Source organism: Mobula birostris, chromosome 2, assembly GCF_030028105.1.
Source record: "Mobula birostris isolate sMobBir1 chromosome 2, sMobBir1.hap1, whole genome shotgun sequence".
NCBI classification, from domain to species: domain Eukaryota; kingdom Metazoa; phylum Chordata; class Chondrichthyes; order Myliobatiformes; family Myliobatidae; genus Mobula; species Mobula birostris.
In genome coordinates, this window is record NC_092371.1 from 149854287 (window position 1) to 149881821 (window position 27535).

General features: G+C 40.7%; 1 protein-coding gene across 2 annotated transcripts in view; it reads right to left on the bottom strand.

Moving 5' to 3' along the window:
• The window catches only part of ascc3 (activating signal cointegrator 1 complex subunit 3), a 387895-nt gene that overhangs the window by 42778 nt on the left and 317582 nt on the right, over positions 1–27535 (bottom strand). For both annotated transcript variants that reach the window (XM_072250313.1, XM_072250317.1), the window contains exon 37: positions 24266–24490. In XM_072250313.1, coding sequence (XP_072106414.1) covers positions 24266–24490 — 225 coding nt within the window. The remainder of the gene's footprint in view (positions 1–24265; positions 24491–27535) is intronic.

Here is a 27535-nt window from a genome sequence, read left to right on the forward strand (position 1 = left end):
CTCTCCTGTTGCTTCCACACTAGCTTATTACTACTAGTCAATGTGAGTCAATGGCTTACATTTGAGTATATCCTATGGAAAGGTGATCAATGCTTCTTCATTTTATTTCTTACATACATTTCAAGGTAATGATGCTTCTTTGTAATTATATGATTTTTTAATAAAAGGGTCCTGATGACGACATTTGCCCTTTTCCAATAAAAGCAGCTGGCAGTATAGTCATGGTTTTTTGAAGTTCTGCTATTGTCTGTTGTTACTTTGTGAACCTTCATCTAGAAAGGTTACCAATCAGGAAGCTCAGCTGCTGTCTAACAAACTTAATTAATCAAAAAGTCATTTCCTTGCTGTAACTATGACTAAAAACCACTTCAAGTATGGCAGCAAACCTACAAGTTAATCAAAATGCTAATGCTGTACAAATTAAAGTTGTGATTAACATTTCACAGTAGCTGCTTGAGCAAATTGATCACACAAATGGGTTACACATTACTCATTTCCTCCCAGAATGAAATGGGAAAATGTTATATGTTAAAATGGATTGCTCACAAGCTTTGTATTGTCATTAAATTGATAAAGCTCACTGAGCATTTTCAAATTCTTGCAGAAATTCAATTTATATAAATGTACTAGCTTTAGTACATCTGTTAGTTTTGGTTGTTTTGATACTCGGTGCTTAACTGAGATCCTAATAATACTAAAAATTTAAACATTAGTTAAACATTTATCCCAGCTCTGGATTTACAAGCATTGTATCTTACAGTTATGTTCCACAAAATGGTGATGTCTTTATTGAGCAATTAGATGAAGACCTGACCAAAAATTACTCCTTACATGGCAGGAAGACTAAGCTAAACAGTGGAATTGTTAGATTAGTATTGGCAAGGTGAGTGCTAACAAGTTAAACTGTTGGAAAGTGGAAAGAAAAGTAAATAGCACTGTTGATTGACAGAGGGTTACTAAAGCACCGCAAAGTGGTTCTGCAAACCACCTGTAGAAAGTTAAAGGCTGACCTCACGAAGAAGTACCTATTGAAAAACAGCATCAGCACCCGTGGGAATGAATCACCTGCTTTTTCTCTGTCTTTGGAAATGGCATGGGAAGATTCAAACAGGAGTCAACAATACTTAAAAAAGAGATTATTTGTAATAATCTTACATAGCAGTACCACATGGTAGCCTGAGCTCTATTGAGAGAACAGAATCCTGAATTTATTTATTGCATTTCCATTAACTTAGTAGACAGACTACTATTAGCATATGTGAGGGACAGGTACCCTGTCCGTTAGTGGTGTACACTGGTCGAGGAATGGGGAGGAGGACTGATGCAAAAGGCAGAGAACAATGGAGCCAGGCTATTCCAATACTGCCACAACACTGATAATGTAATAATGCCCAAGCATGTCTTATCCACAAAAAAGCTGAACAAACCCCATCCGGCTAATTATAACCACAGTCCATCTTCAATCACCTATAAATTGATATAAGCTATTATTAACTGTGCTACAAAATGGCACTAACTAATAATCTGCTCACTAATGTTCAGTTTGGATTTTACCAGGACCACTGGAGAAATACCCGGGAGGTGCTGGATACGCAAAATAAAACAGAAGTCAGGCCACATCTGTGGGAAGAGAAAGGAAGTCAACAGTTCCTGCTGATCATAATGACCTGAAATGTCATCTGTTTCTCTTCTCACAGATATAGCCTAAATGCTGAGTATTTCTAGTATTTTCTGTTTTTATTTTACTAGTACAACTTGATTTCAGACCTCATCAAAGTTTTAGTTCAAACATGAACAAAAATAAATAAGCTCAATGCTCAGCGATGCTTCAGTGATGTTTCTGCTGATTCCCCCATGAAGTTAATACGTGGAAGTGACCATTGGTCCTTTAAGAGACCATTGTTAGGTCTAATAATGTAAATCATCTAGTGATTCCTCCAATATGATTTTCTGATAATGTCCCAAGAAATAATTGGCAGCTCTTCAACTTTATAACTTATAAAAGAATTAGAAGTCAATTTTCAAATGTTACACACAAAAATTCATTGAATGCAAGCATGAATTAAAACTACCGGAATTTGATCTTACAGGGTGGCATGGTAGCATGGCAGTTAGCATAATGCTTTACAGCACTGGCTGTAAAATAGGGGCTCAATTCCTGTTGCTATCTGTAAGGAGTTTGTATGCTTTCCCCATATCCCAGGTTTCCTCCAACAATGTACAGGCTAGGGCTCGTGAGTTGTGGCCAAGCTATGCTAGCACTGGAACTTTGGCAAGTAGCAGACTACCTTGCTGATTTGATTTAATGCAAGCAACACATTTCACTGTCTAATTTGATGTGCATGTGACAAATAAAACCAATCTTCAATCTTTCTTTAACCAAACTTCCTAGTATATCAACTCTGGGGGAATTTCTAACATTAAACAAATTGTCTAACTGTGGGCAATGATGACATTATATGGCCAAATCCAGATGCACAATACGATTCTGAGAAGTTGTATGGTTATGTTTGAGCCCTTATTTTAGTTTTGAGAAACTAAGAAATATTTTTAGTAGATAAGGTGAAGGTAGCTAAAGAGAGGGAAGTAATTTGATACTTTAAATAGCTTCAATTTAACTTTGATATCAATAATATGGGTTATTTATGACAAACATTTCTAAGAATAAGAGAATCATTTATGAACCTGCAATGCATTGCCTGTTAAACAGTTACTATAACTAAAAATATTTTCTATTTATTATGTTTTGCACTGAACAATGTAATGTATATCAGGCTATAAAAAAGTTATTTGTTCCACTAACGGGGGCAATAAACAACCTGCTGAAGAAACTCAGTAGGAAAAACAGCACTCGTGGGGTGGAAAAGAACTGTCGATGTTTTGGGTCGAGTCTCTGCATCTGGACAATAATAGGGGAATCAGCATTCAATCAGACTATTTTTCTCATTCAAATCCTCTGTGTTTGCTTGCATTAACTTATTCTGATAAATGTTCAATTAGTAATTTCAAGCATCTTTAAAATTAATTTGTCAAATGCACAATTTGTGAGACTTGTTCATTCTTCCATTCTGCCACCAGCAATTTGCTCTGACTCTAGAAATCAGAAAGACAATAAACTAAGTATTATGCCCACTAAATGTTGGAAGTGTAACTGCTGGATAAATGAAGACAGACAATCAGAAATGTCAAAGGGTAGCAGGCTTTGTACACAAGGAGGATGCTGGGATACAAGTTTAAAGCCACATGAATCAACAGCAGCCTGATTTTAAGACAGAACAATTTCCACAGTCTGACAGAAAAGAGACATTTATACGCACAGGACATGCATGGACAATTAGTAGCAGATACGTAAGCTTACACTTCACTTTTTCTGTGGTGTGATAAACAAGGCGATTCCCTGGATAGCAGTTAAGAGAGCCCTGCACACACATCTTTTATGAGGTGGTTGGTTACCATGTCACTGTAGCTGGCTGTAAATTATACTAACTATTCTACACCTTTACCCTTTTCTCTATTTCTAAAAGAAGGCTTTGCCTTACCTTCAAAGATGTCAGTTTCAATAATAACTGTCCAATATTTAATGCTACATATAATGTATCAGATGTAAAATGACAAATTTTGTATGTGGGTGTCAATTCACTAATTTGTTAATAAATCAAAAAAAGATGGAGATATAAAGTGATAAATATATTTTATATCTGCATTGATTTTATGTCTATGCATGCTGAAATAATTTATTTATCTTAATAATCTCACCCAAATAAATTCTATTTCTATATATAGCATACATCTTTAGAGCCACTAACAATACACTTTTTGAGGAAAACAAAGGAGTTTAAAAATTATACTGATTGTCATTTCTCAATTAATTTATGCTATTCGAAGCATAAATAAAGATTACTAAATCTACCAGAGTTTGCAGTGGATTTTCAGTAGCAATAAATATTAGCATCATCCACTGCCAATTTAAACTAGCAAAATAGATATTTGCTTCATTCTAGTTTTTTCTAACTTATTGTGCTCATACCCAGTTAACCAATCAACACTATGAATTAAACTTATGCTATCTACGTTTTCACTTATAACGTTCTAACCAGTTCTCCGACCCCTCCCCCACCTTTTTATTCCCCTTCCTTTCCAGTCCTGAAGAAGAGTCTGGCACTGAAACATCAATTGATTGTTCATTTCCTGCTGAGTTCCTCCAGCATTTTGTGCGTGTTTCTTTGGATTTCCAGTATCTGCAGAATCTCTTGTGATTACGATATGCTACCCATTGTTGTCAAAAAACAGAGGGACACAAATATATATACCTCTGTAGACATTAGGTATTTGTATTCTTTATTATGCAAGGGCTAGAGCTATAAACTATGAATGAACTTCAGGGGTAAGTTGACTGGAATGATCACACTGGTTGAAAAATATCTTAGTAATTGTGATTACTACCATTCGGCATTAAATGAATAGTTATTCTGACTAAATTAAATTATAGTGGACTAAATTAAGTTTATCCACAGTTCCAACAGCATTCTTAAGCTTTTCTGTTGGAACAACTTAGCACGAATAAAACTCTACAATAAAATGGCAGTGCTCGGAGGAAGAGAACTATACAGATCTTAGTGCTATTTGTGTCAGAGCCCAAGTATACTATACTTTGGCATCCTCAGGATCAGTAATTTTCTGGACTTATTAACACCCTAAAACACTCTAAACTCAACTTTAAAAAAAAATTATTATACAGTAGTGCAGTGAGTTTGGGAGCATGGAAGGAGCGTGGGAAATAAGGCTCTCATGAGCTTGAAGGGAATGTGGGAAATGTGTGATGAGTTTAAAGGGAGCACGGGAAACAGGTCTCTGATGAACTTGGTGGAAGCACGGAAATGGGACCCAGGGAATTTGAAGGGAAATCCTTAAACCAGAATCAGAATCAGGTTTATTACCACCGGCACGTGATGTGAAACTTGTGAACTTAGCAGCAGCAGTTCAATACAATACATAAAATAGAAGAAAAAATAATAGTAGTAATATTAATAAATAAATAAGTAAATCTTGTTTACTTACAATAATGAGGACCTCGGTGAGAGATGGGGTGGAGAAAAGGGCCAATGAAAGTTTATAAGACATGGGAAACAGAACCCTGTGCATGTTAAAAGGACAGCTGGAAATAAGGCCCCAGAGAGTTTAAAAAGAGCACAGGAAACGGGCCCCAAGAAGATTTAAGCAGGCAGAAAATGGGGACCTGGCAAATTTAAAGGAAGTGTGCAAAATGGGGCTTGACGAGCCAGATGCTGAATCATTGTAAAGTTTTGAATGATCAAATAGTGAATTAATACAGTTTTACAGTATTCCCTAACCATTCCTCAGGTTTATAGCCTTCCTTGCAGTTTCATTGTTTTGTGTTATGCTATTTTTGAACTTAGCTTTATTTTGAAAAGGTGGCCAACAAAATCAATTTTTGATGCTAAAAAAGTAGTGCATATTACATGTGAAATCGGCGTATCATAATGCAGAAATGGATATGTACTCACAATTTCTGACAAACTTTGATAGAGAATTTTTTAAAGGAATTATATAGTGACATGAGGTCTTTTGATAATGGCTCTGATATACGCTTATTGAACAGGACTCTTCACTTGCCAATACTTTATGATGTGAAATGCAGTAAAATATCTGGAGTATAATTTATATTTTCATACTTTTCTGACTATTGTTCTTTTAAATTCATACTTTCTGTCTATACATTTCAATAACCAAAAACTGTCACTAAACAAAGGTATTTTAAATCAACCAATTTACAAACCATGATGCCATGTCTTTGCATGCAAATATTAATATGTTTAATAACTCTATTACATAATCTAACGGATTAATTTCTTGTTCCAACTTATGTTTGGTTATTAGTGCAATGATTAACTTTACTTTTAATTCACTGTTTCAGCCATTTCTATTAAGTTGGCTTTCCTTTATGATTTTTATTTTTTCCCTACTAAACCTTCCTCACCATATGGCTGTCTAGACTGTACATTTTGGCCATTTAAAAAACCATTGGTCTATTGAAGAGTATGTAATTTTTTGTCTCCATTTTCTCCTTCCTTCCTCTCCCTTACATATCTTTGTCCTCCCCCTTGCTTTCTTTCCCATACGCTCTTATATTTGCTTGTCACATCTTGTCTCAGTTCTTCATCCTGTCTCCCCTCTTTCATTTCCCCTATTGCATTGGTTTCATTATCCCAGCCTCAACCTTGCTTGAACTGTGTGCAACATAATGAGGAAGAGGGAGAAAAGGATGGGAGAAGTGAAGTAAAGAGGAAGATATAAATTTCAGAGATCTCTATGCATTTTTCTCAAATTCTAAGTTCTAACAGCTCATCTTCAGAATATACTAAACTTGTCATGGAATAAATGCATCTTTTCATCAATGGAAGTGTTGTATTGCCACCATTGACAAAACAATGCAACTACATTTTTGAACAATAAGTTTCAACTATAAAAATATAGTTATAAAAACTATAAAACTATAAACTATAAATACAGGGTATCTTAAATGGAACACAAAGATGAGATCTGGGTTCAGAATATACAACATTGAATGATACTAAATTACTTCTGTACATTCCAGTCTATTTGCTTCCCTTGACTCTACTTCCCACAGAAACTAAGGTTGGTCTCAACTTTCTGTTTAAATACGGTACTTGATCAAATACATTAAAAAAAAATTTGAGAGAATTACATCTTTGGTCATTGGTGCTAAATAAATGGTAAAGAATTAGCTGTCAATTGCTCTCACCTCCTAGCATCAGGCTCCACTAACTTCGACATTTTAATAAAAGTCAGGATGAGTAAAAACTATTATCTGATATACCCGTTTGGTGTTAATGACTGAAGGTGAATTGGTCTTCCTAGTGTACTTTAAATTTACGTGTAGCATACAAATCAAAATCATTTTACTAACCTTTCAATGTATTGGCTGCTTCTATTATATGTCAACAATGTAAGCCCACAGCTACTTCTTTGTTGCCAACCCATGATGTATGTTCCTTATTTTTTGGTTGTCCAAAGCTCCTGTTGTAGTGATCAGTCCTTACATTCTGCCAATGTGTGTTAAATTCTCTCTGAAATCTAATTATCTTCAGCTTTGCAACATCTTTGGCAATAAAACCTCACTGTTTCTCTGAATCCAGTATGCTCTACATGTTTCATCTTGCCTTGTGTAACAGTGCAAAACAATGCACCAATTGCACAGATCCCACACTTTGGAATACTTTCTTTGACCATTCCTCTCTTCTATTCTTTTAGATGATCCCTAAAACCATATACGTTTTGAAATACAATTTCTTCTCTGGCTTTAATTTCTTTTTGGATTTGAAAAAGAACCTTGAGACTTGATTCAATGTTAAAACATAAATATAACTTATTTTTGTTTTATAGACTGCCGTTTTCAATCAATTTTGATCCCCTTTTCTAATGTATTTGCCTGGGTAAATTTTCACTGAACATGCTGCTGGAACTCTTCTGCCTTTGTACATCATGAATGTTAAACACATGAAATAAATTCATAGATCACAGAATGGTATAGAAAAGAAACAGGCCCTTTGGCCCACCTCATCAATGCCAATTATCATACCCATCCACACTAATATCCAATATCCCTCTACACCTTGCCTATTCAAATATCTGTCCAGTTGCCTCTTAAAATGTTACTGTTCCTGCCCACACCATCTCCTCTGGTAGCTCATTCCTGATACCAACTGCTCTTTGTGTGAAAAATATTGTTCTTAGATCCCCTTTAAACCTGCTTCCTCTCACCTTAAACCTATTCCCCATCATTTATATGGCTGTATAATGGGAAACACATTCAGGTTGTCTATCCTATTAATACTCTCATAATTTTATATACCTCTATCATGTCACCTATGCTCTAGGGAAAATATTCCCACCCCATACAATCTTCCCCTACAACTCTAGTTGTCTGATTCCAGCAACATGCTTGTGAATATTTTCTGTACCTTCTCCTGCTTAGGCATTTATTTCCTATAGGGTGGTGAGCAACAGTACTCCAAATGCACCTAATTAAAGTTTTGTACAACTATAACATGATGCTCCAACTTTTATACTTAATGCACTGGATGATGAAGGCAAGCATGCCATCTGACTTCTTCATAAACTCTGTATATCTGTGTTGCCATTTTCAGGAAATTACAGTGTGTACTTGCACCTAATATTCCCTCTAAGGTGTACGCATGCATGTATTTTTTGCTACCAGAGCACAAAGGAATTTAAATTGTGCACAAAAGGTTGTTACCCTCTACTTCGTTGGCATGTTAAGTATATTTCACGATTGTACACAATCACATTTCCTTTTCCCGTTTGTGATGAGAATGGTGTTGACAATGTGGAGTTTGCAATAATTTGTCTATAGATTTTAGAACTGGCTTATTTATACTGTTTTTATTGAAGATATTATTCAGGGCACACATATTGTTGTCACTAGGGAAAAAATTGCACAGCACAAGATTTTTGTGCACACTGGTCATTACAAATTACAGGGAACATTGTTTGCACCCCGAGGTGTCCCTGTTCTACAACATACCCCAGAGCCCCGCCATTCAATATGTATGTTCTCTCCTGGTCTAACTTCCCAAATGCATCACATAACACTTGTCTGAGTTAAATTCATCTGCCATTCATTTGAGCACTTTCCCAGTTGATCAATATCCTATTGTAAATTGAGGCAATTTTCTTTACTGCTGACTTTACCACAGATCTTGCTGTCATCTGCAAACTTAATTATGCTTCCTACATTCTGATTCAAATCAATAACATGGATGACAAAAAAACTGAGGTAACCACACCAATTCCTGTGACAGCCCACTGGCCTCCATCTTGAAAAACAACTCTCCACTACCACTCTCTGCTTCCTACCATAAACCCAATTGTGCATGCAATTGGCAAGTAAAACCTGGATTCCATTGTTCTAAGCTTCTGGATCAGCCTATCATGCAGGACCTAATAAAAAGCCTCGTTGAACTCCATGTAGAAAATATCTACCACCCTTCACTTATCAATCCTGGTCACTTGCTCAGTCAAATCTGTGAGCCATGACTCACCTTGCACAAAGCCAAAATGACTATCCCCAACAGTCCTTGACTTTCCAAATGCAAATAAATTATATACCAAAATATTAAAATCAAATTTTGAACACCACAATTCAAGAGGAAACATTGGATTGCATAGAGGGAGAGAGAGTTTAAAAGAAGCAAGTGGGGATAGTTGGCATATTTTGCTTGCCACAGTTCCCAAGGAGACTTTGGATTGAGAATAATTAGGCACTTTACAAGGGTCAATAAAAAAATGCAGAGTGGACATTCTAGGAGTGGTATTGTGTTAGTGGGCCAGTGTTACGATTGGGGAGTTAAGGCGTTGATGAAGAGAAGAGAGTAGGTAGATTTTTTTCCATTATTTATTCTTTCTTTCTTTTTGCACTTTTAGAGCAGTGGGGTTGCCAGGCAGGATAATGGAACGATCCTCTTGTGGGATGTGGGAAGGCAGGGAGACCTCCAGAGTCCCTGACGATTACACCTGCAAGATGTGCATTTAGTTGCAGCTTCGAGCAGACTGTGTTCAGCATTTGGAGCTGGAACCTGGATGATCACTAGATCATTTGGGAGCTGAGGAATTGATAGACAGGACACAAGGGGAGGTAGTTGAACCCAAGGTGCCAGACACAAACAACTTGGTGACTGTCAAGAGCGGGAAGGGGGGATAGGCAGCTAGTGCAGAGTACTCTGCGGCCACTCCCCTCAACAACAGGTTTACCCCTTTGGATACTGTTGGAGGGGATGCTCTAGCAGAGGAAAGCCACAGCAGCCAAATCTTTTGCACTTAGTCTGGTTCTGTGGATCAGAAGTGAAGGGGTGAGAAAAGGTGAGCTTAAGTCATTGGGAATTAATTGGTTAGGGTAACAGAAAAGAGGTTCTGTGGATGCCTCCCATGTGCCAGGTCAGGGACAACTTTGCTCAGGTTCACAGCATTCTTAAGCAGTGAGAAGTTGTAATCCACATTGGTACTAATGACATGGGTATGAGGGGTGACAAGAACGTGTAAAGTGAGTTCAGGGAGCTAGCTGCTCAATTAAAGAAAAAGGACCTCCAGGGTTGTGATCTCAAGACTGTTACTCGTGCCACATGCTAGTGAGGCCAGAAATAGGAAGGTCATATAGTTCAGCATGTGGCTAAGGAGATGGTGCAGGAGGGAAGACATCAGATTTTTGGATCATTGGGTTCTCTTTCAGGGAAGGTGTGACCAGAACAGGAGGTTTGCACCTCAACTGGAGGGGAACTATTATCCTAGCGGGAAAGTTTGCTAGTGCTGCAAGATGGAGTTTAGGGTTACAGTGGGATAGGAGTCAGAGTGCCAGAACAGATAATGGAGTAGTTGTGGAGAAAGATGCTGATAAGCCTACAAAATCAGGAATCAAAAGATTGAGCTTGGTGGGACTAATGTTTTGAGCCGTCTATATTTCAATGCGGGGAGTATTGTAGGAAAGGTGGATGAACTTAGGGCACAGATCAGCACGTGGAATTGCAGCCAATAGTGAGATTCAGTTGCAGAAGGGACAGGACTGTCAGCTCAATGTTCTGTGGTTCATAGAAACATAGAAAACCTGCAGCACAATACAGGCCCCTCGGCCCACAAAGCTGTGCTGAACATGTCCTTACCTTAGAACTAGCTAGGCTTACCCATAGCCTATTTTTCTAAGCTCCATGTATCCATCCAGGAGTCTCTGAAAAGATTCTATCGTTTATGCCTCCACCACCACCGCTGGCAGCCCATTCCATGCAACCACTACTCTCTCTAAAAAACTTACCCCTGACATCTCCTCCAAAACTACTTCAAAGCACCTTAAAACTATGGCCTCTCGTGTTAGCCATCTCAGCCCTAGGAAAAAGCCTCTGACTATCCAAACGATTAATGCCTCTCATCATCTTATACACCTTTATCAGGTCACCTCTCATCCTCCATTGCTCCAAGGAGAAAAGGCTGAGTTCACTCAACCTATTCTCATAAGGCATGCTCCCCAATCCAGGCAACATCCTTGAAAATCTCCTCTGCACCCTTTCTATGGTTTTCACATCCTTCCTGTAGTGTGGCGACCAGAACTCAGCACAGTAATTTAAGTGGAATCTGACCAGGGCCCTACATAGCTGCAACGTTACCTCTGGGCTCTTAAACTCAGTCTCACGATTGATGAAGGCCAATGCAGCGTATGCCTTCTTAACCACAGAGTCAACCTGTATAGCAGCTTTGAGTCTCCAATGGATTCAGACCCCAAGATCCCTCTGATCCTCCACACTGCCAAGAGTCTTACCATCAATACTATATTCTGCAATCATATTTGACCTACCAAAATGAACCACCTCACACTTATCTGGGTTGAACTCCATCTGCCACTACTCAGCCCAGTTTTACATACTATTAATGTCCCGCTGTAACTTCTGACAGCCCTCCACACTATCCTCAACACCCCCAACCTTTGTGTCACCAGCAAATTTACTAACCCATCCCTCCACTTCCTCATCCAGGTCATTTATAAAAATCACAAAGAGTAGGGGTTCCAGAACAGATCTCTGAGACAAGCCACTGGTCACCGGCTTCCATGCAGAATATGACCCGTCTACAACCATTCTTTGTCTTCTATGGGCAAGCCAGTTCTTGATCCTCAAAGCAATGTCCCCTTGGATCCCATGCCTCATTACTTTCTCAATAAGCCTTGCATGGGGTACCTTATCAAATGCCTTGCTGAAATCCATATACACTACATCTACTGTTCTACTTTCATCAATGTGTTTAGTCACATCCTCAATAAATTCAATCAGGCTCCAAAGGCACCATCCGCCTTTGACAAAGCCATGCTGACTATTCCTAATCATATTATGCCTCTCCAAATGTTCATAAGTTCTCCCTTATCCATCAATTTGCCAACCACTCAAGTAAGACTCACTGGTCTATAATTTCCTGGGCTACCTCTACTCCCTTTCTTGAATAAGGGAACAACATCTACAACCCTCCAATCCTCCGGAACCTCTCCCATCCTCATTGATGATGCAAAGATCATTGCCAGAGGCTCAGCAATCTCCTCCCTCGCTTCCCACAGTAGCCTGGGGTACATCCCGTCCAGTCCCACTGACTTACCTAACTTGATGCTTTCCAAAGGCTCCAGCACATCCTCTTCCTCAATATCTACATGCTCAAGCTTTTCAGTCTGCTTTAAGTCATCCCTACGATCGCCAAGATCCTTTTCCATCATGAATACTGAAGCAAAGTATTCATTAAGTACCTCTGCTATCTCCTCCAGTTCCATACACACTTTTCCACTGTCAGACTTGATGGTCTTATTCTCTCACGTCTCATCCTCTTTCTCTTCACATACTTGCAGAATGCCTTGAGGTTTTCCTTTATCCTGTCTGCCAAGGCCTTCTCACGGCCCCTTCTGATTTCATTCTTAAACTCCTTCCTGCTAGCCTTATAGTCTTCTAGATCTCTATCATTACCTAGTTTTTTGAACCTTTCATAAGCTCTCCTTTTCTTCTCGACTAGATTTACAACAACCTTTGTACAGCACGGTTCCTGTACCCTACCATCCTTTCCCTGTCTCATTGGAACATATCTATGCAGAACCCCATGCAAATATCCCCTGAACATCTGCCAAATTTCTTCTGTACGTTTCCCTGAGAACATCTAGACACTAGAATACTACAGCACAGTACACGCCCTTTGGCCCTCAATGTTGTGCCGACCCATATATTCCTTAAAAAAAAGTACCAAACCCACACTACCTCATAACCCTCTATTTCTCTTTCTTCCTTGTGCCTGTCCAAGAGGCTCTGAAATACCCCTAATGTTTTAGCCTCCACCACCATCCCTGGCAAGTCATTCCAGGCATCCACAACCCTCTGTGTAAAAAAACTTGCCCCTGATGTCTCCCTTAAACTTCCCTCCCTTAACTTTGTACATATGCCCTCTGGTGTTTGCTGTTCATGCCCTGGGGAACAGGTACTGGCTATCCACCCTATCTATGCCTCTCATAATCCTGTAGGCCCCTATCAAGTTCCCTCTCATCCTTCTACGCTCCAAAGAGAAAAGTGCCAGCTCTGCTAACCTTGCCTCAAAAGATTTGTTTTCCAATCCAGGCAACATCCTGGTAAATCTCCTATGCACCCTCTCCATAGCTTCCACATCCTTCCTATAATGAGGTGACCAGAACTGAACACAGTACTCTAAGTGTGGTCTCACCAGAGATTTGTAGAGTTGCAACATGACCTCTCTACTCTTGAACTCCATCCCCCTATTAATGAAGTCTGGCATCCCATAGGCCTTAACTATCCTATCAACCTGTGCAGCGACCTTGAGGGATGTATGGATTTGAAGCCCAAGGTCCCTCTGTTCATCCATACTCTTAAGTAACGGAGCATTAACCCTGTGCTCAGCCTTCTGGTTTGTCCTTCCAAAATGCATCACCTCACACTTATCCATATTGAACTCATCTGCCACTTTTCTGCCCAACTCTGCATCCTGTCTATACCCTCTTGTAATCTTCGACAACCTACAGCTCCATCCTCAACTCCTCCAATCTTCGTGTCATCCACAAACTTACTCACCCATCCTTTCGCCTCTTCATCCAGGTCATTTATAAAAATCACAAAGAGCAGGGGTCCCAGGACAGATCCTTGCGGCACTCCACTAGTCACTGACCTCCAGGCAGAATACTTTCCCTCCACTACTACCCTCTGCTTTCTTCCTGTAAACCAATTTTTTTATCCAAACAGCCAAGTTTCCACTGATCCCATGCCTCATGACTTTCTGGATGAGTCTCTCGTGGGGGACCTTGTCAAATGCCTTGCTAAAATCCATGTAGGCATATCTACTACCCTACCCTCATGAATTTCTTTTGTTACCTCTTCAAAATACTCAATTAGGCTCGTGAGGCATAACCTTCCCTTCACGAAGCCATGTTGACTATCCTTGAGTAGACTGTACTTCTCCAAATGCTTGAAGATCCTATCCTTAAGAATCCTTTCCAATAGTTTGCAGACCATCAACCTAAGACTCACCGATCTACAGTTCCCAAGATTCTCCCTAACATCGTTTTTAAACAAGGGAACTACATTTGCCATTCTCCAATCCTCCGGCACCTCCGCTGCAGCCAAAGAGGATTCAAAGATCATAGCTACTGCTCCAGCGATCTCTTCTCTCACTTCCCACAGCAACCTGGCGTATATCACATCCGGCCGTGGGGACTTATCAATCTTGATGTTTTTAAAGAAGATCCAACACTTCTTATTCCTTAATCTCCACAATGTCCAGCACACAGGCCTGTTGTATTTCGACCTCACCCTGATCAAGGTCCTTTTCACTTGTGAATACTGAAGCAAAGTATTCATTTAGGACCTCACCAACCTTCTCTGCCTCAGGCATGTTGCCTTCTTTATCCTTTTGCGACCTCATCTTCATTCTTGTCATCCTTCTGTTCTTCACATATGCATAGAACGCCTTGGGGTTCTCCTTAATCCTACATGCCAAGTCCTTCTCATGCCCCCTTCGAGCTCTCCTAAGTCCTTTCTTAAGCTCCTTCCTGGCTACCCTACATTTCTCATGAGCCTCTCCTGCTTCCAGCTGCTTATATCTAACATATGCTTCCTTCTTCCTCTTGATGAGTTGCCTCACGTGATTTGTCAGCCACGGTTCCCTTTTCCTACCATTTTTTCCTTGTCTCAGTGGGACAAACCTATCCTGAACCCAGCACAAGTGGTCCCTAAACTTCCTCCACATTACCTCTGTGCTTTCACCCTTGAACATCTGTTTCCAATTTACTCTTGCTAGTTCCTGCCTCATCCCTTCATAGTTAGCCCTTCCCCAGTTAAGCACTTTCCCATTTTGTCTGTTTTTATCCTTTTCCATAGCTATGCTGAAGCTAAGGGAGTTGTGGTCACTCTCACCAAAATGCTCCCCCACCAAGAGGTCTGCCACCTGACCAGATTCATTACTGAGAACTAGATCCAGTATGGCCTCTCCTCTTGTCGGCCGGTCCACATACTGTGTCAGGAATCCTTCTTGAACACACCTGACAAATTCAGCCCCATCTATCCCCCTTGCAGTCAGGGTCCATATGAGGGAAGTTGAAATCACCCATAACTACAACCCTGTATTTCCTGCACCATTCTAAAATCTGCCTGCTTATCTGCTTCTCGGTGTCCTGAGGGCTACCTGGGGGCCTATAGACTCCCAGCACAGTGATACAGTGATTGATCCCATCCTATTTCTGACTTCCACCCACACGAACTCAGTGGACACTCCCTCTGCAGCGTCCTCCCTTTCTATAACCCTGACCAGTAATGCTACTCCCCCACCCACCTCTTTTCTACTTCCCATCCTATTCCTTTTAAAACATCTAAACCCCGGTACCTGCAACAACCAATCCTGCCCTTCCTCCAGCCAAGTTTCAGTAACGGCCACAACATTGTAGTTCCATGTATTGATCCATGCTCTTAAGTTCATCCCCTTTTTTCCTAATACTCCTAGCGTTGAAATAGACACATTTCAACCCCTCTAACTGGTTACATTTATGTTTTGTCCCCTGCCTGTCCTTCCTCACCAACTCAGAACACAGAGCATTATGCCCTTGTCCTTCCACCCTAATCATTCTGATTCCCACACCCCCTACCAAATTACCAAATTAGTTTAAACCCTCCCCAACAGCTCTAGCAAACCTGCCTGCCAGGATATTGGTCCCTTTCCAGTTCAGGTGCAGCCCGCCCTTTTTGTACAGGTCAGACCTTCCCCAGAAGAGATCCCAATGATCCAGAAATCTGAACCCCTGCCCCCTGCACCAACTCTTCAGCCACGCATTCATCTTTCATAACTTCTTATTCCTAACCAGCAATCCCTAGACTACCACCCTTGAGGTCCTGCTTTTTAACTTCTTTCCTAACTCCCTATATTCCTTCTTCAGGACCTCATCCCTACTCCAATCTATGTCATTGGTCCCCATGTGGACCACGACATCTGGCTGCTCACTCTCTCTCCTGAGAATACCGAGAACTTGATCTGTTTCCAATTGATGCTTCCAAGTTCCTGCCTGATAGCCCCATATTTCTCCTTACTCCAATTAAACGTTTCCCTGTCTGTTCCTATCCCTCTCCAATGCTATGGTAAAGCAGATAGAATTGTGATCACCATCTCCAAAATGTTCTCCCACTGAAAGACCTGACACCTGAGCAGGTTCATTTCCCAATACCAGATCAAGTACAGCTTCTCCTCTTGTAGGCTTATCTACATATTGTGCCAAGAAACCTTCCTGAACACACCTAACAAACTCCACCCCATCTAAACCCCTCACTCTTGGGAGATGCCAATCAATATTTAGGAAATTAAAATCTCCCACAACAACCCTGTTATTATTACGCCTTTGTAGAATCTGTCTCCCTATCTGTTCCTCGATGTCCCTGTTAGTATTGGATGGTCTATAAAAAACACCCAGTAGAGCTATTATCCCCTTCCTATTCCTAACTTCCACCCACAGAGACTCCGTTGGCAACCCCTCCATGACTTCAAAGTTGCTGGTGAACGCAGCGGGCCAAGCAGCATCTCTGACAAAGAGTCTCGGCCCGAAACGTCGACTGTACCTCTTCCTAGAGACGCTGCCTGGCCTGCTGCGTTCACCAGCAACTTGATGCGTGTTGCTTGAATTTCCAGCATCTGCAGAATTCCTCGTGTTTGTCCTCCATGACTTCTTCCTTTTCTGCAGCCGTGACACTACCTCTGATCAACAGTGCCACGCCCCTATCTCTTTAGCTTTCCTCCTTGTCCTTTCTGAAAGATCTAAAGTCTGGCACTTGAAGTAGACGTTCCTGCCCCTGCATCATTCCAGTCTCTGTAATACTTTATAGTCGCCAAATAATTAGTACTAGAACGTACAATCATCACAGCGATATTTGAATCTGCGCTTCACACTCCCTGGATTACAAATATTAAATATTAAAATAGTTGAAATTAGTAAATATTAAAAATTTAAATTATAAACCATAAATAGAAAATAGAAGAATCGGAAGTAAGGTACTGCAAAAAAAAATGGCCACAACATCATAGCTCCAAGTGCTGATCTACACTCAAAGCTCATCCACTCTATTCATAATACTCCTCTCATTAAAATAGACACACCTCAAAACATCGGTCTGAGTACGTCTCTTCTCTATCACCTGCCCATCCTCCCTTTCATACTGTCTCCAAGCTTTCTCTATGAATGGAGAAGATGGCGGTGCGACAGCAGCGTGCACGGCCTCTCCAGTGAATGATATCTGTAATCTGTCAAGTGGGGGACCGTGCACAATTCTGATTTGATGGAGATGGACGTGATTGTACGGAGGAACATCTGGAAAACTTCTGAAATGCCCGCTTCGCTGCCACTGCTACTGTGTAGTAACCGGAATCTCCAGAGGCTGTATCGGAGGGGCTGGTCAGAGGCTCGAAGTTTTCGGACAGGCAGACTCGGTGTTGGCTGTGGTCGGCTGCTTCCAAGGCATTGGCAAGTTGATGGTGCCTGGAGGTTTATGGCAGGGAGTTTCTCCCTTTTGCCACCTGCTATCGGGGACTTGGGAGTTGATCGACTTGAGGACTTTGAGACTTCTTTTTTTTATCTTACCCATGGTTTGTTCTTCATCAAATTATGGTATTGCTTTGCACTGCTGTAACTATATGTTATAATTATGTGGTTCTGTCAGTGTTCTTCTTTGGTTTGTCCTGTTTTCTGTGATATCACTCTGGAGAAACATTGTATCATTTCTTAATGCATGTATGCACTTCTAAATGACAATAAAAGAGGACTGAGTGTTCTCATAATCTAATCTAATCTAATCTATTTGTGAGCCAACCTCCCTTTCCTCCGTCACTTCAGACCGGTTCCCACCTCCCAGCAATTCTAGTTTAAACTCTCCCCATTAGCCTTTGCAAACCTCCCCACCACAATATTGGTCCCCCTCAGATTCAAGTGCAACCCGTCCTTTTTGTACAGGTCACACTTGCCCAGAAGAGGCCACAATGATCCAGAAAACTGAATCCCTGCCCCCTGCTCCAATCCCTCAGCCACGCATTTATCCTTCACCTCATTCTATTGCTATACTCACTGTCAAGTGGCACAGGCAGTAATCCCGAGATTATTACCTTTGAGGTCTTGCTTCTCTACTTCCTTCCCAACTCCCTGTAGTCTGTTTTCAGGAACTCCTGCCTTTTCCTACCTTTGTTGTTGGTACCAATATATACCACAACCTCTGGCTGTTCTCCTTCCCACTTCAAGATATCTTGGACACAATCAGAAACATCCCAGGCCCTAGCACCTGGGAGGCAAACTACCATCCACGTTTCTTTCCTGCTTCCACAGAATCGCCTGTCTGACCCCCTAACTATAGAGTCCCCTATCACTGTTGCCATCCCCTTCCTTTCCCTACCCTTCTGAACCACAGGGCCAGACTCTGTGCCAGAAGCACGACCGCTGTTGCTTCCCCCAGGTATGCCATCTCCCCCAACAGTACTCAAACAGCAGTACTTATTAAGGGGTACAGCCACAGGGGTACTCTCTAGCGTCTGACTCCTGTCCTTCCCTCTCCTGACTGTTACCCACTTCTCTGTCTCCCAAGGCCCCTGAGTGACTACCTGCCTATAGCTTCTCTCTATCACCTTCTCAATTTCCCTGACCAGACGAAGATAATCGAGTTGCATCTCCAGCTCCCTAACACGGTCCCTAAGGAGCTGCAGCTCGGTGCACCGGGTGCAGATGTGACCACCCGGGAGGTTGGGAGTCTCCAGGACCTCCCACATCTGACACTGAGCACAGAAAACCAGCCTCACACACATATTTTCTGTCTGAATTCTAAACAGATAACCTACTTCACCTCGACCCTTTATCGCCTTAGCCTTCCTACTCTGTTTCCCACTTCTCCATCCCCTGCTCCTCTGACGCCCGCTCTGTAAAGCTGTCTTCTTTTTAAACTCTCCCTGCTGTTCTTACTGGCCGACCTCCACGCGCTTGCACAGTTGTGCCCCATTCAAACTGCTGAAGAAATAACCGTCACCTTTTCAACCCTGCTCACTTTTAAACTTTTCCCGCTGTTCTCAATATTTTTAAAAGGGGAGGGTCACATTACTAGTCAGGGAAAATGTCACAGTAGTGCTAAAACAGGACAGACTGTTGAGCTCGTCTAGAGAGGCCTAATGGGTAGAAATGAGGAATAAGAAAGGTATGACCACATTAATGGGATTATATTATAGACCATCGAACAGTCCGCGGGATTTAGAGCAACAAATTTGTGGAAAGATTGCAGACTTTTTCAATAAACAAGGTTCATTGTTGTAGGTGATTTTAACTTTTCGCATACTGAGTGGGACCCCCATAATGTAAGAAGGCTGGAGGGGGAAGGGTCAAACGTGTTCAGGAAAGTTTCCTTAATCAGTATGTAGAAATCCCAACTAGAGAGAGTGCGATACAAGATCTCCTATTTGGGAATGAGATACGGGAGGTGACAGAAGTTTGTGTGCCGGAACACTTTGCATCTGGTGATCATAATGCAATTCGTTTCAAGATGGTTATAGAAACAGATAGGTCTGGTCCTCTGGTCACTAAGTAGGAGAAAGGCCCATTTTGAAGCTATCAGAAAGGATATGGCAAGAGTGAATTGAGACAGGTTGTTTTCTGGCAAAGGTGTACTTGGTAAATGGGAGCCCTTCAAAAGTGAAATATTGGGAGTACAGAGTTTGTATGTTCTTGTCACAATAAAAGGCAAGGATAACACATTTAGGGAACCTTGGTTTTCAAGAGAACAAAGGTAGGAACAAAGGCCCTGGTTAAAAAAAGGAGGTGCATAGCAGGTAGGAATGAATTAAGTACTTGAGTCATATAAGAAATGCAAAAAAACACTTAAGAAGGAAATCAGAAGGGCTAAAAGAAGGTATGAAGTTGTTCTCTCAGACAAGGTGAAGGAGAATCCCAATGGCTTCTACAGATACAATGAGAGCAAAAGGATAGCAAAGGACAAAATCGTTCCTCTGGAAGATTAGAGTGGTAATCTATGTGTGGAGCTGAAAGAGATGGGAGTATATAAAGAGTAAAAGACAGGTGAGAGTAGATATAGGACTGACAGAAAATGATGCTGGAGAAATTGTAATGGGAGATAAGGAGATGGCAGAGGAACTGAACGAGTATTTTGCATCAGTCTTCACTGAGGAAGACATCAGCAGTATACCGGACACTCAAGGGTGGCAGGGAAGAGAAGTGTGCGCAGTCACAATTACGACAGAGAAACTACTCAGGAAGCTGAATAGGCTAAAGGTAGATAAATCTCCTGGACCAGATGGAATGCACCCTCGTGTTCTGAAGGAAGTAGCTGTGGAGATTGCGGAGGCATTAGCGATGATCTTTCAAGAGTCGATAGATTCTGGCATGGTTCCGGAAGACTGGAAGATTGCAAATGTCACTCTGCTATTTAAGAAGGGGGCAAGGAAGCAAAAAGGAAATTATAGACCTGTTAGCTTGACATCAGTGGTTGGGAAGTTGTTGGAGTCGATTGTCAAGGATGAGGTTACAGAGTACCTGGAGGCATATGACAAGATAGGCAGAACTCAGCATGGATTCCTTAAAGGAAAATCCTGCCTGACAAATGGGCAGAGAAGTGGCAAATGAAGTACAATGTTGGAAAGTGTATGGTTATGCACTTTGGCAGAAAAAATAAACGGGCAGACTATTATTTAAATGAGGAAAGAAGTCAAAGTTCTGCGATGCAACGGGAAATGGGAGTCCTCGTACAGGATACCCTTAAAGTTAACCTCCAGGTTGAGTCAGTAGTGAAGAAGGCAAATGCAATGTTGGCATTCATTCCTAGAGGGATAGAGTATAGGAGCAGGGATGTGATGTTGAGGCTCTATAAGGCGCTGGTGAGACCTCACTTGGAGTACCGTGGGCAGTTTTGGTCTCCTTATTTAAGAAAGGATGTGCTGACGTTGGAGAGGGTACAGAGAAGATTCACTAGAATGATTCCGGGAATGAGAAGGTTAACATATGAGGAACGTTTGTCCGCTCTTGGACTGTATTCCTTGGAGTTTAGAAGAATGAGGGGAGACCTCATAGAAACATTTCGAATGTTAAAAGGCATGGACAGAGTGGATGTGGCAAAGTTGTTTCCCATGATGGAGGAGTCTAGTACGAGAGGGCATGACTTAAAGATTGAAGGGCACCCATTCAGAACAGAAATGGGAAGAAATTTTTTTAGTCAGAGGGTGGTGAATCTATGGAACTTGTTGCCATGGGCAGCAGTGGAGGCCAAGTCATTGGGTGTATTTAAGGCAGAGATTGATAGGTATCTGAGTAGCCAGGGCATCAAAGGTTATGGTGAGAAGGCGGGGGAGTGGGACTAAATAGGAGAATGGATCAGCTCATGGTAAAATGGCGGAGCAGACTCGATGGGCCGAATGGCCTACTTCTGCTCCTTTGTCTTATGGTCTTATGGTCTAAACGGATTTCTTGCACTTGAATTTACTTGGGAGATGGACACAGAGACTAGAGATGTGAAGCAATGCAACAGCAAGGTCATGGATCCTATAAAGATTGCAGAGAAGGTGATGTTTGCTGTCTTGAGTTAAATTAGGGTGGACCTGACAAGATGCTGTCTTAGACCCTGGAGGAGGCTATTACAGACACTGCAGGAGCCCTAGCAGAGACATTTAAAACATCCTTAACTGTGGGTGAGGTTCTAGTGGATTGGAAGATAGCTGTCTGGTATGGAGGGGCAACTGCACAGGACCAAAAGAAGCTGAAGAAGGTTGTAAATCCAGTCAGCTCCATCTTGGGCACTAGCCTACAAAGTACCCAGGACATCTTCAGGGAGCGGTGTCTCAGAAAGGCAGTGTCCATTGTTAAGGACCTCCAGCACTCAGGGCATGTCCTTTTCTCACTGTTACCATCAGGTAGGAGGTACAGAAACCTGAAGGCACACACTCAGTGATGCAGAAACAGCTTCTTCCCCTCTGTCATCCAATTCCTAAATGGACATTGAAGCCTTGGACACTACCTCACTTTTTTTTAAATGTACAGTATTTCTGTTTTTGCACATTTTTAAAATCTATTCAACATACATAATTCATTTACTTGTTTATTTATTATTATGTTTTATTTTATTATTATTTTTTTTCTCTCTGCTAGATTATGCACTGCATTGAACTGCTGCTGCTAAGTTAACAAAATTCATGTCACATGCCAGTGATAATAAACCTGATTCTGATTATGTTGTTCTGTTGTTTAAAAAGGATTCTAAGAATAAACTCGAAAATTATCGGTTGATGAACTCGACATCAGTAGTGGAAAAGTTACTGGAAGGTATTTTAAGGCAGGGGTCCCCAACCTGTTTTTGCACCGTGGACCGGTTTAATATTGATGATATTCTTGCGGACCGGCCAACCCGGGGGTGGGGGGGTGTTCAAGTTCAACAGTACGTGACAGGGAATGAGGAAAGGTACAGCTGACTCATGTCGTTTCATATCGCCAAATCAGAGGGATCTGGGTATATAGATTCATAATCCCTTGAAAGTGGCAACACAGGTAAACAGACTTGTAAAGAAATCTTTTAGCACACTGGCCTTCATAAATCAAAGTATTGAATACAGGAGGTGGGACTTGAAGACCTAAGTTGTAAGGAAAGATTGAATAGGTTAGAACTTTATTTCCTAGAACGCAAAAGACTGAGGGGAGATTTGATAGAAGTATGCAAAATTATGAGGGGTATAGATAGGCAAGCAGGGTTTTTACACTGAGATTAGGTGGAACTATAACTAGAGGTCATGTGTTAAAGGTAAAAGGTGAAATGCTTCGGGGAACATAGGGGGATATTCTTCACTCAGAGGGTGATGAGAGTGTAGAATCAGCTGTCAGCTCAAGTGATGGAAGAGGGGTTTGAATTCAACACTTAAGAGAAATTTGTATAAGTAGACGGATGGGAGGGGTATCATGGCCATGGTCTGGGAGCATGTTGATGGGATGAGGCAGATTAACGGTTCAGCATGAACTAGATGGGCTGAACAGCCCGTTTCTGTGCTGTAGTGTTCTACAACACTTTTTTTTTTTCAGAATCCTTTTTGGTAACTTTCCCAGCACTTTTGCAAGGCTCACCTATAGTATTTTCCAGGCTTGTCTCTGTTGTTCTTCTTAAGTAAAACCACAGCCTGTCCTCTAGTTTTCTGGTACCTTACCTATGGCTAATTACGTTACAAAAATCTTGGTCAGGGCCCAAGCAATCTCCTCCCTTGATTCACATAACATTAACGGCTACATCTGGTAAGGCTCTGGTGAGTTGTCCACTCTGTGCATTTTTGGACCTCCACTATATCCTTTTTTTTAAACATTTGTATGCTCCAGAGAATTACAGTTAGACATCTGAACTCAATAACATCCAGGTCATTCGCCACAATAAATCTGTGTACAGTTTAAAAAGAAATGGTTTATTTCATTTGACTTGCACATGTACGATTATTGTACATGCTAATTCTGTATTAAACCATTACAGCACCTAAAGAGCAAGTTGTGGAATCTTTAGTTTAACGTGAATGCTGCCTGATGCATATATATAATTCCAGGAAAGTAAAAGAGCTGTATCTGCAAAGTTTATATCTAATTAATTTCAACTAAAACTGAGTTTTCCTAATTTCAGAATGGAATGGATACAAAATTCAGGTACTGTTGCAGTTTCATTTTGTTTCTAATGCATGTGAATATTTGGGACTTCAACAGCAACAAATAGCAAACAGCACGAAGTTATGCACTACCTAAATCAGAAGAAATTAGTGCAGATTAACAAATCAATTTGCATATACATTTGCAGAATAGATTTGGCACAGCCCCCATTAATTGCACACTTCTGAACTAAAACAAAGCTGATACCTATGATAATTTTGATATTTTGCCTGTTTTAACATTTAGCAGAATAAATCTGCATGGGTCACAGAGATACCTACTTTGCAGCTCATATGAACACATCAAACATGCTTGCATTTCATAGCCAAAGAACAAAATATACAAATGTGTCAATTATCTTCAAATTTAATTCGTCATAGCAAAAAAAAATCTGAAGTAGTTTTAAAGCAATACCATAAAAATTATTAAAGAGATAGGAACTAGATTTAGTCTGGATATTTTTGCCTTCAGAAATACAAGATACCACTCAATTTTCCATACCTGACAGATTCGAATGGACTGGTCTAATACAGATTTTGTGTCTGTGGCATAATCAGGACATGGCAAAGCAGCTCGGCAAAAGTGTGCTTGGAGCAATAAGTGGGCTTTGGTATGTGCACTGTCAAAAGAATGTGGGTTCACTTCAAGAGGCAGTCGCTTTGCCAGATCACTGTTCAATTGGTCTTCGTTGTGTCGAACTGGAAGATCTGCATATTCTGTAGCATCCTAGAAGAGGGTAAATAAAGATGATCCTGAGGTTAAACTTGGAAGATTTAAATTATACAAATATTAACAACATACAGCTCAAACTGACAATAAAATATAATGCATCAGATAATACAGGGAACCAGGATATTTGAAGAAAATATGCTATGATTTTGGCTTTAACTTTGATTTATTTCACCCTTAAATTTAACAATGTTTTTCTTTCAACAATATGCCCAATGAGGACTATAGTTCAACAATAATATGGACTGAACACAAAACAAATATTTCTATTTCTTCATACAGTTTGGTTCCACTGATTATTTTTAGATGTACTTAAATGTTCATTTTATATGCTTAAACAATAAAACAATAATACTCTTAATAACTTTCTGAACACTGATAATGAATGATCAGCATTAAGTTTTCATTTACTTGTGCCAATGTTTTATTATACTGATAATATCAGGTTTGTTTTGTCACATTGTTACATGCAGCTGCCATATTATCAGATAAGATTCTGAACTACTTTGGTGAAGATAACTGGTTTATTATCCCTGGTGCCCAGGCCAACAATTATCCCCCAATCACCTCCTCTGGGGGAAAGAAAACAAAAACATTGTAAGAGTTTATTCTGGTAAATTTCCTAAATTACAACAGTGACTATATGCCAAAAGTGCTGGCTTTAAAATACCTCAGGGAAATGACAGGTCAAATATAAATGGAAGTTATTTTTCCCCCTTCAGCTTTCTAAAATTTAATGCAAATTTCTTAGAGAGGGAGAACAAAATCCAAAACTGCTAATTAAAATCCTGTCAGGGAAAACTTAGAACTTGTTGCAAATCTATCAGAAGCTACACATCAATTGCTCGGTCCTAAAATGGCATACCACATTCAAAGAAAAACAAATCTGCAAAGAAATACCAAATGTACAGATTTCTGAAAGTCTCCTTAATAGCATCACCTGTGTTGATGTTATTGCCCCAGCACACCACTGCATAGAAGATTGTACTGGCGACAACAGACTGGTAGAACATGTGAAGGAAAGGCCTGCATACTCCAAAGGACCTCAGCCTCCTCAGGAAGTAGAGGTGACTCTGACCCTTCTTGTACACAGTGCTATTAGCACTTAACGCAAGGACACAGATCTGTAGTTACTTTATTGCCCTCAAAGGAAATTACAGTGTCACAATAACATTACACATGCACAGATATACAAATATTAGAAAGCAAGTAAGATAGAATAAAAAATAAGCTACCTCAAACAGTCTAACAGGAGAGGGTCATCACTTCTGCGGCTACAGGTTGACTCATTATAGAGCCTAATGGCCGAGAGTAGGAATGACCTTATATGGTGTTCTTTGGAGCAGTGCAGTTATTTCAGTCTATTACTAGAAGTGCTCTTCTGTTCAGCTAAGGTGTCATGCAGAGGGTGAGAAACATTGTCCAGAATTGCCAAGATTTTCTGTAGGGTCCTTTGTTCTACCACAGCCTCCAGTGTGTTTAGTTTGACTCCTTTAACAGACCCAGCCTTCCTAATCAGTTTACTGAGCCTGTTGTTGATGCTATTGCCCCAGCACACCACTGCATAGAAGATTGTACTGGCAACAACAGACTGGTAGAACATGTGAAGGAAAGGCCTGCATACTCCAAAGGACCTCAGTCTCCTCAGGAAGTAGAGGTGACTCTGACCCTTCTTGTACACAGCCTCTTTGTTGGTGCTCCACTCGTCTGTCATCCAGCTGCACCCCCAGGTACTTGTAGGCCCTCATCACATCCACGTCCTCACCATCAGTAGTAAAAGGCAGCAGTGCAAGCTTAGTCCTCCTAACCTCTATCACCATCTCCTTTGTCTTACTAATGTTGAGCTGCAAATGATTCAGCCTGCACCATTTGACAAAGTCTTCCACTGGGCCCTGTAGACCCTGCATCCTGCTGATTTCCCTTTATACACCCAACTATTGCTGAGTCATCAGAGAATTTCTGTGCGGATGCCATGACTCAGTGTTGTATCTAAAGTCTAAGGTATACACGGTAAACAGGAAGGGAACCAATGCAGTCCCCTGTGGGGCCCCAGTGCTGCTTATAGTCATGTCTGACACACAGCTCTGAAGCTGCACAAACTGTGGTCTGCTAGTTTATCATTATGACATATAAATGCATCAGGGCAGATGAGATTCATTTAGCAACTAAAATGTAAAATCATATACTTGATAATGAACAAGACTGACAAATTTATGAGAGCAGAGGAAGAATAAAGATTTCAACTTTTACAAATACCTTGAACCAGGATTACCTTTCCTCTTTTCATAAAAAAAACTTGTCCTGATCCAGGTATTTCACACGAGTTTCTTATGAAATTTGGATGCATTAAGCAAAAATAAGGAGCAAAAGAATTATGCATGCTGATGATAAAGTTATAAGGTAGAGGTCAATTGATCAATTGAGCAATGTAATCATTCCATTAAGTAAAGGACAGACGGCTCCAGGTGGGATAAGTGGTTCCATATTTAATCTCAGTATGCCAGCTGCTGAACAAAGCTCAACTGGCTTTATTGATTGTGGATTGAAGACTAAAGGGTTAAAAACAAATCTGATGTTTTACCACTAATTTCTGAAAGTACCCCTTTCTGCATTATGTTTGGATGTAGATATGTATGTGTAGGATAATATTCATGTTTAGAATATCAAAGCACCTCAAAATTTACAGATAGACTGGCAAAAACATAAACTAAAGCTGACAATGAATTAGTTATGAAAGCTGACAAATTAGTTAAGAAAGATAACAAAAGGCTTATTTGGAAATACAGGCTTTGTGAAAATAGGGTTGAAATTGCACTTGATGGATGAACAACCATGAGGTAGGGGAACAGGAAACACAAAATGCCCGGACAGGTGATGGGATTGGAATGGGAATTAGAAAAAAGGATAGATGGCAAGTGCACAAGATACCCTGGAGATGAGAATTTTAATTCATTACCTTGGAAACATACAAACAGCACGAGTTGACTGGGTTATGGGATTGGAGGATAAGTTAAAGAAAATAGGAATTTATTGAGCCTGGAG